The sequence below is a fragment of the Carettochelys insculpta genome, chromosome 4, assembly GCF_033958435.1.
Source record: "Carettochelys insculpta isolate YL-2023 chromosome 4, ASM3395843v1, whole genome shotgun sequence".
Taxonomy (NCBI): domain Eukaryota; kingdom Metazoa; phylum Chordata; order Testudines; family Carettochelyidae; genus Carettochelys; species Carettochelys insculpta.
In genome coordinates, this window is record NC_134140.1 from 112,197,168 (window position 1) to 112,212,169 (window position 15,002).

General features: G+C 39.0%; 1 protein-coding gene across 1 annotated transcript in view; it reads left to right on the top strand.

Moving 5' to 3' along the window:
• Positions 1-15,002, top strand: part of CENPE (centromere protein E) — a 92,557-nt gene that overhangs the window by 13,261 nt on the left and 64,294 nt on the right. Inside the window, exons 13-26 of the mRNA XM_074991989.1 lie at positions 1,945-2,103; positions 2,911-3,055; positions 4,069-4,166; positions 4,434-4,490; positions 4,571-4,738; positions 6,047-6,121; positions 6,349-6,471; positions 6,885-7,019; positions 7,841-8,018; positions 8,608-8,762; positions 10,768-11,082; positions 12,028-12,339; positions 12,513-12,671; positions 13,121-13,333. Of these exons, the coding sequence (XP_074848090.1) occupies positions 1,945-2,103; positions 2,911-3,055; positions 4,069-4,166; positions 4,434-4,490; positions 4,571-4,738; positions 6,047-6,121; positions 6,349-6,471; positions 6,885-7,019; positions 7,841-8,018; positions 8,608-8,762; positions 10,768-11,082; positions 12,028-12,339; positions 12,513-12,671; positions 13,121-13,333 (2,292 nt within the window). The remainder of the gene's footprint in view (positions 1-1,944; positions 2,104-2,910; positions 3,056-4,068; positions 4,167-4,433; positions 4,491-4,570; positions 4,739-6,046; positions 6,122-6,348; positions 6,472-6,884; positions 7,020-7,840; positions 8,019-8,607; positions 8,763-10,767; positions 11,083-12,027; positions 12,340-12,512; positions 12,672-13,120; positions 13,334-15,002) is intronic.

Sequence of the window (15,002 nt, forward strand, 5' to 3'; positions counted from 1 at the left end):
AGTTCTAGCATTTTAAAATAGACTGACCAAAAAAATGCAAAATAAAGACAACCAAACTTGTAGATAAACACCTTTTTGCTTTTAAAATACTTGGGGCCATACTCACTTTTCATACAACAAGCTGAAGTTTGTGAGGTTAATGTGGGGAAACATACAGCTCATGGTGGTGATATGTATGTCATCATTTCCATAGCTGTATATGTGAAACTTTACAAGATTCAGTGCACCTAACTCAACTAGATCCCATGGGTTTACAGATGGAGGTGTGCCCTGTCTGTTTAGTGTTGCCACCACAATTCTTCAAAGGATTTTTTTCCTTTGCATTTGACAAATGACTAACCTGTCTAAAATTTCTTAACCTACTCTTCTAATACGCTAATCCTATGGCTTTTTTAACTGAGGACTGGAAACTTTCAGACGTTCTTTCCCCTCCATTTTTTACCCACTTGGCTCCATGTCTCCTGATTGTGTGTGATATGTACACTGGAAAACTTCTAAATAATGTGATTTCTCATACAGGATACATGCACTAATCTAACCCCATTATCTATCTACCACTTCCTATCACTGATGCATTTCCTGTAATGAGAAGACAGAATAGATATTCCTTTGACAAATTGAGCTACAAGAAACTTTCAACTGGCTTTATTCTTAGGTATCTTCCGACAAAACATTCTGTCAACAGATCGCGAGCAGACTGCCAAGCAGATCAAAAGAGTGATTGGCTCTGTTGACAGAGAGTGGCCAGACTGCCTGGCCACTCTTGACAGAACAAGCAACCAGAAGCACAGCAGACAGAGCTGCCCAGTGTCCTGGAAGCCCTGTCTGTTGACAGAGAGCCCCTTGGAATGTCCAGACCGGCTTTCTGTCGACAGAGGTATTCTGCCTCATGGGGGAGTGGCAGAATGTTGTCAACACGTGCTGCATTCTGTCGATTTACTGTTGGCAGAACACCTTGGGAATGTTGACAAACTCTTTGGGTTTTGTTGACAAAACACTCTAGTGTGTATACATAATCATAGTTTTTCTGCCTTGCAGCCAATCAGTTAATTCCCATTCTGTTCTGTACACATATGACATGAGAACTAAGTTCAGATATCTGTAGCACCTGAAACTGTTCAGAATGACTACATTTCAGGTTGATAGTGTCAGCCTTAAAGCTTCAGATCTTATGAGAGGAGGCTTTGTTCCAATCTTGTGCTCTGGAAAGCCACATAGGCTACGTCTACACTAGCCCCAAACTTCGAAATGGCCACGCAAATGGCCATTTCGAAGTTTACTAATGAAGCGCTGAAATGCATTATTCAGTGCTTCATTTGCATGCGGGCAGACGCGGCACTTGGAAATTGACGCGCCTCGCTGCCGCGCGGCTTGTCCCAACAGGGCTCCTTTTCGAAAGGACCCCGCCTACTTCGAAGTCCCCTTATTCCCATCAGTTCATGGGAATAAGGGGACTTCGAAGTAGGCGGGGTCCTTTCGAAAAGGAGCCCCGTCGGGATGAGCTGCGCAGCGGAGAGGCGCATCAATTTCGAAGTGCCGCAGCCACCCACATGCTGATGAAGCGCTGAATATGCATTTCAGCGCTTCATTAATAAACTTCGAAATGGCCATTTGCGTGGCCATTTCGAAGTTTGGGGCTAGTGTAGACACGGCCATAAATTGGAAGTTTGCACTCTGATCCTGAATACTCTCTTGAGAGGTTGAGAGAGAGCGTAGTATTCTATTTCCTTTTTTAAAATAAAGAATCTTTTTTCGCATGGCTGTCTTGTAAACTTAAAGAATCATTTAGTTACTCTGAGATCCAAAATGTAAATCAAAGCATTAAACACTATACATGGAAGCTGTTCCAAGTTAATTTAAAACTACTATATATTTGCTAATGTTACTTGTCTCTATAAAAGTTGTTACTTGAAGGAAACAAGCTGACTTTTTTTTTTATGATAGGTTTCTTCAAAGACTCATCTCCATGCGATGGAGAAAGACCAATTAGCCCAGTTGTTAGAAGAAAAAAACTCTCTTCAGAAAATACAAGAAAATAGGATACGAAATCTAACAGAAATGCTTGTCACCGCCTCCTCATTTGCATCACAGAAAGATCTTAAAGTAAGACTAAGTAAATGTTGAAGGTCACACAGGATACCTTGAACTATAATGGGAGAAGGTGTTTTGTGCATTTTTCCTGAGATCTGAGAAATTTAATGAAAAGTGGTCCTTTCTGTAAACCTTATAAAATGGCTAATCTTTAGACTTTTAGTTCACACTTTAATACAACAGGATATTTAGCAGGTCTTGTGGTGAGCTAGGTATATTAAGTTGAGCAAGATGACCTAGTGAGTAAAGCATAGGAGAGTTTATCTGAATCTAGGTGATTTGCATGATCTCTTCCTTAGTTTCCTTGCCTGTAAAACTAGGATAATGTTTAACGTAACGAGGTTGCTGTGAAGTTCAGTCCATTGTCTGTACAGTTCTTATATATCTGGTGGAAATCTTAAATCCGCGGTATTGTAGAAAACAATACTGTTCAGCTGAATTCAATTTTGAGGAACTGCAATACAGATCAGACCTCCCTGATCTGATGCCCTCAGGACCTGACTGGTCCCAAATAAGACAGTTTGCTAGACTGGGGAGGTCACTTCTAGCCCCCTGCTGCTGGCCCCTAGGCTCTCCCAGAAGGGCTGGCTGCGGTGCTCCTGATCATACCCACTGACCCTCACTGCACTCCTAGCTATTTTGCCATGATGTTGCTGGATCAGACAGGTTCTACCTGTACAAACAAAATCACCCCTTGTAGTTATCTGCTTGCATGGTTAGGAGAACAATGAGATAAAATGAAGAAAAGTTACCTTTTGATATTAATACTTCACTTGACTCTTGTTCTATCATGTCATTGGTGTACTTCCCCTCTTTAAGGCCAAAAGAAAAAGAAGAGTTACTTGGGCACCTGGGAAAATAAATCAAGAAGATATCGGCTATTTTGCAAATTTTGAAACGCTGAAGGCAAATGATGCCAAAAAAATGAAAACATTGACAGAGAAGTTTCCAGAAATGGAGGATTGTGAGTACATGTTAGGGGAGAAGATGCTAGAGATAAGGAGAGATCCCCCCCAGTATAAATGTAGCTTGTAGTAAAAAAATTTGTAAATGTAGCAATTGTGCTGGGTGATACAATGCAAATGAGTTAAAATAGAGATACTGCACATAAGTAGAAGGAAATTAGACTCCATTTTAGATTTCCTGGTAAAAACTCAAATAGGCAAATTAATGTTCCAAGTGCTCCAATGGGGCAAATAATCTTTTTGGTTACTTTACCTTTTAACATAGTTAGTTGTAAGGAAATTCTTGTTAGTCTGGTTTCATATTTCAGTTACCTATTTCAGACAAAAGGTAAGAGCCTAGACCCATAGTGTCTTCTCAAGAAAATGCACCACAAAATGGTTCATTTTAAAATTAGCTCCCTATCCCTATTAAAATTGTTGGGGGGGGTGGTTTATTTTTACTTTTATTTTTAGTCTAAACCTTTCAGCAGAAATAGGCAAATCCGTTGTAAAAAAAAACATCAGGACCACAAGTCTCATAAGGTCAGAGGTTCTGGTAGAAGTGGGTCAGGATTACACAAAAATATGTAGACAGAGTTGTCCACTGGAACTTACTCTCTTTTTTGCTTTCCTACTCCCCTCAAAACCACTTATAGCATCTGCATACCATTTTAAATTATATTATTTTCTCCCTGGAGTTTTCTCTTCAGGCAATATTTTTTCTTCTTACCTACAATTCTTGTCACTTTGTAACAGAGAATCTATCAATCTGGATCTTCCTCTCCTGAGTTAGTATTGGTTAACTTGCAGAATATTGGTTGTTGAAGACTACTTCAAGTCCTGTATAGAAGATTCCCATATTAGCAAAATTTTCTGACTAGTTGGCAATGTCTGCAGATGCGCCTACCTAGTAATTGGTTATAAAATTGATGGAATTCTTTTTCTGAGGAAACAAATTTCACCATCATGGACAAATTGCTGTTGGTCTTTTTGTTTTGTTTTAGATGCAATTATCTCTCTCTTTTTTTTCTAGCTATGTTTTCAGAGTATTCTGAATATGATTATCCATGTCCGCGGATCTCTGATGCAGTCTCAGAAAGCGAATGGAACTCTGGAGCTAATATGAACTGGGTAATTTTCAGGATTGATAATATCATACAGATCCTGCACAAGTGAGGCAATTTGGTTTTTTAATAATTTGTCAGCGTGACATCTGTCCTGGCCACGTCGACCTCTTGCACAAGGTCAACTCTGTTTCCTATATCTGTCTCCTAACTGTTTGAGGGCTTAGTTTATTTACTTCAACTCTGGCTACTCATATAGTACTATTTTGTACTTCTTTATACCCGAGTCACTGGATGTGATAAGGTGACTAACAGAAAGCATTTATTTTTCTAGAGCCAAAAAGACTTCGCAGATTCTGTCCAACTTTGTGAAACACTAGCACTAGAAAAGGTAGGTCAGCTGTAAGTGTCCAAAATAAATTAGCTTAAAATGCAATTAAACCCTTTTACAACAGCTCTTCCCTTTTTTAGGATATTGCTGTAAATGAGGTGAATGTCCTACAAGCTAATGTTGACAACTTAGTTTTAGAAAATGAACAGCTGAAGTTGGAGATAAGTGAACTGAAGGAAAAACTGAAGGAAAAGATAGAAATAGATGAATTTGAGGCACTGGAAAAACAAACCCAAAAAGACCATGAGGTAAGATATTGAAATCAAAATTACAGCCAGGGAAGACTTCTCTTAAAAAGGAGGTAAAGTGTGTTTGCAGAAGTGTGTAATATAAGACCTTATTCCAAATGACAGAGAGGTTTTAAGAAAATCATTGACTACCAAGGATCATGAATACAAAATTATCAAATACAGTAAGCTCTTTTGTATCCGATGGCCCGGGTGGGGGGCGGTCTGCTGGATATTCAATAATTCTGGGTAAGAGAGAGGTATACTTAGCAATGCATAACACTAAAGAAAAACAAGATTAGATATTAAGAAACAAACAAATACAAATAAATACAGCAAATATAGTTTAAGTTTACAGTGTACAATATTACTGTTGTTGGTAAATAAAGTACTCTGCATACATTTAATTTCCCCATACTGTACTCATGGAAAACATAATTAAAATTTACATATGGTTACAATACCAGTTATCTGAGAGTTCCAGATGATAGAATGCTGAATATGAAAGAGTTTACTGTATGTGCAGGTAAGTTGAGGGATTGCAGAATTTGGTCATGGAAAGTTTCTTGCTTTAGTTTTCTGACCTCAGTATTCAGTTTTGCTCTTGTTAAATGAATTGCTGTCAAATTACCTGTAGGTTTGGTACTGTCCACAGGATTACTAATCTGCACTATCCATCATTTTTGGGATTTTGTTAAGAATGCTGTTGTAAATGGAGTTTTCTAAACATTGATCTGATAAAGTCAAATATTTAATTCAAACATATTGAACAGAAGATCTTGCTTTATTGCATTTCTAAACACATTATCTGTGTTGCTGTGACTTAAAAACTTCATTTTTCTTTAAAAGATGCTGATTTAGTTCTTTCTAAATACAAACTTTGAACCAATGCTGTAATTATGGGGTTTTTGAGAAAACAGTCTCCATATCTAAACCTTTGCTCGGAATGTTGGGAAGTCACGCTCAATAGCAACTAACATTAAGTAATTTAAAGATTGAAGTTCAGTGTGTGAAGTTTTTCCTGCATCAGTTGCTTATTTTGAATCACACAGCATCTTATGTTTGGGCTATGGCTGGTTTAGTTATGCTAAAATCCTTGTTAAACTGTTGGGAAGCTTGAAGTAAAGGTCTGTGACTTCATGCAACTTTTTCTTTCTCCCTTAAAACATGTAATTACAGCATATTGTTAGTTAATTAATAAACGTTATTTTGCCAAACCTCAGGGACCATTTAATGCAGATCTTGCTTGTTTTCATGGTGATGGCAACTAAAATTAATGGATTAGTGCTTTCTAACATCCTCTGCAATTTTGCTTCAATTGCTCCACAGATACAACTATTGCATGAAATTACCAGCTTAAAGAATATAGTTAAAAATGCTGAAGTGTACAATGAAGATCTGGAGGTGAGCTTGGCTGATGGTTTTGCATGTAACAAATTGGTGGCCTCATAGAATGATGTAATTTTGTACACATCAGATCTTTATCTACTAAAAAAATTAAGTTTTTAAGTAATTGGACTCTAATTAGTTCTACCTCCATGCGTTTGACTTTTTTTGTCAGTGAAGTTACCTTTGAAGCCAAATTGGGCACTTAAATTGTCCACCTGCTTATGCTGCTTTTCTTTCTTCAGACTGAATTAAAATCAAAATTGGAACAGCTTAAAGAAAAAGAGAATCAAGTAAAGGATTTGCAGAAATATGTGGAGGAACTACAGAAGGCAGAAATGGGGAAGAAAGATGTGTCCCTTTCAGTGGTAAACTTGAGTTCTCCTCTGATTTTATTTTTATGAGCTAATTTGGTTAGATTAGAAGAGTCTGAATTCCTTCCAGATGGGAGAAAAGAGAGAAGCTTGAACAAAAATTATAGAAGAGCTGGTTAGTCTGCTGACTACATTTTGCTCATCAACAGATCTGAATTATTACAGGGCAAATACAGTTCATACTTCATATAATCAATAAATGTATCTGAGGAAGATTACTAGAAACAATACTATGTTTTTTATTGCAGGAAAAATCCCCTCCTACTGTGGCACTTAAAATTCAAGCTCTCTAGGGCTTTTAAAACCCAGTAGAACAGGGGTCCCGTTCACCAAATAACTAACAAGACCATAGTTGCTTTATCATAGCTTCTGGTTGGTTGGGTTTAATGTGTGTCTCATTCTTACAGGGAAACTCTGATAAACTGCTTGATGAAATTCAACAAATGAATAAGTCTCTCTTAGATGCTGAAACTGTAGCCCTGGATGCCAAGAAAGAATCTGCATTTCTGAGGAGTGAAAATCTAGAGCTAAAAGAGAAAATGGCAAGTAACTGCTTATTGCAGCATAAGTGGTATGCTTCTTGCTGTATAAGAAGCTATTATAGAAGCTCTCGTTGCACCAGAAAGACTAGTTGAGGAACATACCTGGAAATACAAGGCTGTGGCGGGGGGAGGAGGAGAGGAAGTTACTACGTAATCTCACTTGTACTTGGTTTCTGTCATCATTGGGCTCTTAGGTAATAGGACTGAAGGAAGACTTTGTCTGAAGAAGGTAGAGGCTTGGCTCACTGTAGTTGGTTGGGTGGTGCATACTCGGGAGGAGCATGAAAGAAAGCCAAAGAACAGGAATCGGAAACAATGGGGGCAATGAGACTGTTGTTGGCATAAAAGGGTGGTGCAGAATATAAGAAGGTGAAGTTTCAAGTTGTGAGATTTGAAAATGAGGATAAGAACAAGGTCCTATAAAGGAACAGGATAAACAAATGGAGTAACTTTAAAGGGGAGTGATGTGGTACGGGCCTGACAGATCAGTTTGCTGGGTGGGCTACTTGACAATGTTGAGGTGACAACACAGATATCAAGATGAAGAGGAGATTGAAGTAATCTTGAGGAAAGGCAAGCATTAATTAGTACATAAAGAAGGATCTGTTATGTAAGTTTTTACAAAGAAGTAACAAAACATTAATGACCAGCTAGATACGTGGACAGGTGTTAAAGATAATACTGGGAGAATTCCTGAGAGATCAGGAAGATAATAGCATGGTCGACAGCAATGACAAAAAGAACTTTGCTTACTATTAAATGCTTAGTTTAGTTTGTCATTGTCCTAGCCACAGAAGTACTATCTTACTCTTTTTGTACAGAATGAGTTCCTAAATGGTTACAAGCAAATGGAAAAGGATGTTCAATTGTATCAAGGTCAATTAGAAGCAGGAAAAGTGAGCTACAAAAAAATGCAAGCTGACTTACAGAGAGAGCTACAGTCTGCCTTTCAAGAAAACACAAAGCTAACCTTGCTGTTAGAGGGTAAAGTTCCAAAAGGTATTGTTGTTAAAAATGTATAGAATGAATGACTTAGTAAATCTCTTCACTTCCTAATATATTAACACAGTTACCTACAGAAGTGTACATTAGTAGTTGAAGGAGAGGAGGGCACTGAGAGAGAGAGGAGGGGAAGGAATTGAGTAAGACCTTTTGGGTATTATTTCATTCAAGCATTTAGCAGATTCATTGTTCACTGGTTTAGGATGTTCTTCTGATTAAAACATTCCTATGTTAAGCTTTATTCCCCACACACTTCATGTGATAGGAGGTGGGGTTTTTGTGGGTGTTACTGCAATAAACAGTGAGGTTAGTGTTTATCTTTGGGAAAAATTGTCTTAAAATCCTGAGACTGAACAAACAACTAGTAATTTAGAAAATTGATTGAAAGCCTGATCTCCTCCTTCATTGTCAACAACTCATTTTAATGAATCCAAAAAGTAAATCAGTTTATAAGATAGTAATATTCTCTCAACCAATGTGTGCATCTTCTGCCTATTAAAAAATCAAAGTGGAGCTCTTTCATCTCCCTTTTCCCCACTGCCTTCTTTGGAAATTTTTATTAATCTAAATCTTTCCAAATTTTTAGATTCATTGTCACTGGTGGAATTAGAAAGAAAAATAACTGATTTAAAAACTGAATTGGATAAAGTGTTAGAAGAGAACACGGCTTTACGAAGGGAAGTAGATGCATCAACAGAATTAAAATCTCTACCCACTAAAGTTGAGATGCTACAGAAACAGGTAAAAATTCAAAACCACTTGCTTTAATATGCTGAGGTGAACAAAACCTTACACCAGCTCAACGGTATCTGCCTGTGTATAATCCCCCAGACAGAAAAATGGGATGGGACAGTTGGAGCATACATGTAGTCCATTACATGGAGTACCCAGGTCTGGGGGACAAATAAGACATTCAGATTCTCTGGTGGTGGCAAAAGCAAGGGGCATTATAAGGTTCATCTTGAGGAGAGCAGAGAAGTGGAAATATGTGTAGAGACCTCCTGGCATGTGGGGATGGGGGAACCCTGGATATGGGGACAAGGGTGGTGGGCAACAAAATCCTTGGAGGGGAGGAGATGAGTGGGGCGGGGTGGGGCAGGAGGGAGTTTCAGGGAGGTCCTGAAATGGAAAGGGCTAGAAAGGAGCCTACAAGTTTGTAGGGTGGAATTTGAGGTCTGCAAGGTACAGTGTGCAATTAACTCATCTTGTGGAAACCATGAACTGTGTAACACTTTCTGTACAGTTACTTTCCCTTCCGCCTTCCCAAGTATGTTTCTCTTAACATATTTAAATAGTAACAGGTCATCTGTGCATCCATACGAAGTGAAGTGCAAATATTAAGGATGCACTGACTGCCCTACAGTATGTACTGGTGATGTGTATACATGGAACTTTCTAAGGAGGCTCTTAAATGAAAGCTGAACTTTGTAAAGATTTATTCCTTATTATTTTGCACTGAAGCTTAGATGCTTGGTATATTGGAAGGTTACTGGATATCCAGCCCATGATGTCAAAAATAGTCCAAATCTTGAATACAACATAAGTGAATCAGTCAAATAACTTGTAGGTTTTTTCAATTTTTATTTAATATTTATAGAGGTTGGACCTCCCTGCTCCCAAATGAGTGAGTTTTCCAGACTAGGGAAGGTCAATTCTAGCCCTTCTGCTGATGGGCTCTGGGCTCCCAGGGTCCATCGTCAGACCTGGCTGGTCTCCCCTCTTGGCCACCGTACTCTGCAGCCAAGCTCCCTGTCCTTGGGCTGCCAGCCATAGCTGCCAGGCTTTGCCACTGGCCCAACTCTGCCACTGGGCTCCCTGATCCATCAACATCTGTGGTCCTACTAGGCAAATGTGTCTGGACTAGAGGTTCGGTGTGTACGTGTATACTTAAGTGTGAAGTCATCCAGTTTTTTTTCAAGTTCTAACACACGTTTAGTGATTAGTAGTAGTCTGTAAAAACCACTGCACTGCCTAATCTGATTTAGAGGTAACCACTCCAAGTCAAGGTTGAGATGGGATATGGAGTTTTGGCTTAGTATCCAAGATTTAATACATGCCTTTCATAGCCTTGAACAGGATTCCACTGTCTTAGATACAAATTAATTGTTTAATTTTTGAAGTTAAAGCAAAGTCCTGAGCACGTTTCATTGGGCTAAGCTTCATTTCAGTATAGCTTAAGGAATTTATTTTGATGTGGCTTTTCTATTAACTTCTTTGTATTCAAATACTGAGCTAAAGTTACATGCTAAAATAACATACTTAAAAATATATATTAGGGAAGTCCTCTGTAGAATCTTGATCACAAACGCCCTCTCCTAAAAAGCTTCAAAGTTTAATAGCACTTTGATTACCAGCCTTCCAAATTACAGAATAGCAGTAGGCTACTGTGCCCTTAAAATCCATTACATAAGTACCTCTTTAACAGAATATTTAAAGGAGACTCCTTAAGATTATCAGCCTATGTTTTTGAGAGAGACATATCTTAAAGATATTGTGGGTGGGGGGGGGAAGAATATGAGGGCAGCCCAAGAAATGTATAAGGTTTCAAAGAACAGCTGAAAGAAGTAGGTTTTAGGCTCCATTCTTGTATACTTTAGTTAGTTAATCTTGGCTGTTGCTTGAGCAAAACATAGTTTCATAACCACTTACTGATCCAGCTTTCATCAGTATGTTTTCATTTCTTGCCCTTGCATGTGGGGTTCTAGTTATTGTAGCAACTGCACTAATATTGTGGTTCCCTTGGCAGTTGTTGGACAGATCAGAGAAGCTGTCTTCATTAACATCAGAAAAAGAGATGCTACTCTCTGAAGTGGCTGATAAGGATGTTAGACTTCAAAGCATGACTGAAGAAGTCAAAAAATTGAAAGAAGACCTAGCATGTACCCAAATGAAGTATGAAAAAGCTGATCGGGATTGCGTACAACTCAAACACCACCATGAAGAACTTGAGCAGAAATTGTTGGCAGCATCTGAAGAAAGTGAGCAAATGAAACACCAAGTAGAACACCTATCTGATGAAGCTCAAAAGCTTAAAACAATTGTGGACAATGTGAGTCAAGAGGTTAGTGCCTTTCACCTTTGTATGGAATAGTCACAGAACAACTCTGACTCAAAGAGCTCCTTGAGTAACTCTTAAAATGAAGTTGCATAGATATACCTGTAATGCCTTCCAAAATCTGACATAAGATTATGTAATAATTGGGTGTTTCACAAAAGTCTTTTACGGCACCTTATCTGCAAATGTTGTGGCTATTTCTGATGGCTTAAGTTGGATAAAACAGGTGTTAATCTGGAAGGTGTGTTTTTTAACTTTTTTATTTTCCCTTAGTAGCTGAAGACCTGTCATGTAGTATATTGTGAGTCACAAACAATTTTTTGGCTTGGTTTGAAATATGTAGATTTTTTTTCTTTTGTTTGCCCAAGAAGAATTTTAATTTCTTCTAAAGACATTAGACAGATGTTTTTGTTTTTTCTAAATGGATCGTTAGGCTAGAATACCTTTCTCCTGCCCCAAACAAGTGCCCTAGTTCTCTGAGGAATAGGATAAAACTTTCTTTCCTATCCCTCACATTTGTACTTATGTACAGTATGAAAGGCTGAAAACAAGCTTGGTAAAGCTTTACTGCTATAGCTGACTACTTTACTGAACCCCTCACTTTTTCTTACAGGTTTTGTTTTGTTTTTTTTTGCCAATGTTTGATCCAAGCAGGATTAGCTAATAGAGCTGATAAACCAGACTTTCTAAATAGGCTGATGAAAAGATCATAGTGCATACTCTAAATCTTCTGACACTGAAACTGATCCATATCATAAATAGGAATACATTTTTTATTCAGATTGGGCAAGAATGTCATCCAGGAACTGGGGTAGAAAGGATACAATTGTCACTTAATGAAAATTATGCTTTCTATTAAAAGGCAAATGCCTAAAGGCATGTGTCTGAATACAGTATGTGACTCTCTCCATTATAACCTTTAATATGCTTGGTGTTCCTTGCAAACTAAAGCTCTCCAGCAAGAATCAAGAATTGCAAGATAAGATTGCTGAGCAAAAACAACTTCTTGATCTGCAAGAAGAGCTCAGTCAGGCTCAGCAGAGGTTGAGTGAAATGGAGCATTTGAAAGAGAAATCAGAAACTAGTGAATCTAGAATGGAGGCAGAGAGAATGGAGAAACTGGCAATTGCTCAGAAACTCCATGCAAGTCAAGAAGAGATCAAAATCCTAATCCAGGAAAGAGATGAGCTGAAGCAAAAGCAAGAAATTCTTCAAAGTGAGACAGACCAACTCAAGGAGGATATCCAAGAGACAGTTTCAATGGTGAGAGGCTGGTGTTTAATCAGACTGCATAATTGTGTGGCAGTGGGGAATGCTATAAAGATGTCTAGAAATAGTGTTGTAGAAAAGGAACCTGTAATATCTCTTGCAATAGAATAGTTATTGATGTGACATGAGTTTGTTTTGATGTGTATAATTTCCCTTCTGTACTGAAGAACATCCTGACACAGGAAGAACTGAGAAATGCACAAAGCTCTCTCAGGCAGTACCAGAAGACTGTTGAGGAGTTGGAGAAAGATATTTCAGAGAAAAGATCTGAGATTCTAAATGCTCAAGATACTCAAAGAGAAACTGTTGGTGAGCTGGAGCTGAAGGTAAGATGTCAAAATTGGAAAATAACGCTGATTTGTATTTTGGCTTAAAATATTTTAGATGTGTGGCAATAGACCCCCTCACCCCCAATGCCTATCTTGCACAGTCTCAGCTTATCTATTGTTCTGGAAACATTCTAGTCAATAATTTTAGATCAGGAAGTGAACTCCCTCTAGGAGCAGTATCTCTACCATTTGCTCCTCTGGCTGTTCCAATAGTCTTCAAATTATCAAGGCTTCAGACAGCATTGTAGTAGGACATCTGTTAGCTAAATGAACTCTAGGGTAAGTCCGTGGAAGGTAAATGTAAAAGAAGGGTAGTCCAGGTCTTTCTATCATTTTGTTGGAATTAGATTCTTGCTGTGACACTAAATAGCACAGCAATTTAAGGTTTAATTTTTTCCATAAGCCTTTGGGTGAATGTTGTCTTCTTGGCTATCCTGTCTTTGTAGATGTTGCAGCTGACTGAAGAGCTAAAACAGATCACTTTACAAAGAGACCAACTCCTTGAAGAAAAAGTTAATATTAAGCGCCAGGAGGAAAGTGATCAACTTGCTTTGCTACAGGATCAAGTCTTGTCTCTTACTCAAGAGAAGAATATGTTACAGGAAAACCTGGCATGTCTGCAACTGGAAAAGAAACAGTATGAGGAGTGCACTTCACCGGTAATTGAGTAGTCTGATTTCCTAATAGCTACACTTGGAAAATAGTTAACATTTGTTATTTAATTCATGTCTTAATTGCATAGCAATAACAGCATCCAACAGAACGTTTTTCCTCTTGTAAAGGAGTTCACTGTTTCTTGAAGTGATTTTACACACATACATTCCAGTGTAGGTGTATAAGTGCCCAATCCTATCAAGTTAGCATTCTTGCCAGCAGTTCCACTAGGCAGTGTGCTTCTATGTGCTTCCACTAGGCAATGTGCTTCTATCAAGTTAGCATTCTTGCCCGCAGTTCCACTAGGCAATGTGCTTCTGCTCTGCTCATGTGATGAGGCAAGAGCGAAAAGGGGACGTCTTCTACCTCCCTCTGTTTCTTCATTGTTAACGGTGAAAGTTGGGCTCCTGGCAACTATTTGCTTTATTTCAGTAACTTTCAATTTTGTTCTTTGTATGTAGGTAGTTCATTAACATATTAGCAGATTTAGTTTAGGTAGTCTGATGCATTTGGTATGGGGAAAAAGTCTGCAGTCTTTCAGTAGCATGCCCAGGTGTGTGGCCCATGTCATAGATAAGCACAGAAGTTGCTTAATTTTCTGGGTGAGGGGCATCTGAGGGAGATGGGCCTTTGTTATTTGTAGTATATTCTTCCCTCCTAGAACTTCAAAATAAAAGGGATTTCCACCTTAAATTTCCTCTTATGATGTGAGCAATTCATCCCTCTTCTGAACTGGTCTCTAATCATGAGAAGACTAAATTTTAAGTGTGTGATTTGCAGTTCTTCTGGATTCAAAGCACATATCTTGAAAGGACTGCTGCTTTAAGTCCTTGTCAGCAACCCCCTCAGTTTTCCAACCTTCCTTCCAATTCTGACAGGTGCTCAAAATCCCAGACTTCATCTCATAAGAAGCCTTCTAATAAGGCTTATGATGCAGTGTTAAGGCCTTCTCATAAGTGTAGGCACTCCTCAGATTTTTCTGAGGCAACGCCATTCAGTCTGTCTGTCTCATTTGGGGGCTGTTTAAGGCTAGTGTCTCCACCTAATGAGGTTCCTCTTCAGCATCTCCGATTGAGAGACTGTATTACCACATCTGACACTGTCAACTGAACACCTATTTGTATCAGTGCCTCAGACTCCACAGGCCTTCCTGAATGCTGTGGATCTCCTATGCCTTCCCTTAATGGACTCTGCGCTGCTGCACCTACAATGGCAGCTTCAATGCATTTGGCACTGGCAACACTGGTAGTGCCATAAACATCATTTGGAGGAGAAGTCCAGTCCTTCTTCTTCGAGTGGTCCCCGTGGGAGCTTCACATTAGGTGTCGGGCTCGCCCCGGCGCCGCAGATTGGAAATTTCCAGCACTCTTCGTCGGGTCGCGCATGCATCGATGCGCGTCCATCCTTCGCGCGCTTATGGTCACGTGCGCGATCCAGTCCCCGCCAGTTCCTTCTCAACCGCCAATGGCTGCAGACAGAATCCACTCCGGCTCCAACGCCCGAGACAGATAAACTCTGTTTTACTTACTGTTAATAGTTATAGCTTGTTGATTAGTTGTTATAGTAGTTTAGGTTAGAGTGTATATGGTTTTAAAAGGGAAAGAGAGCTAGAAAAAGGATGGAGGCGGCCACCTCCGGTGGGTCTGCTATGTGAAGACCTCGAAAGTTACCTGT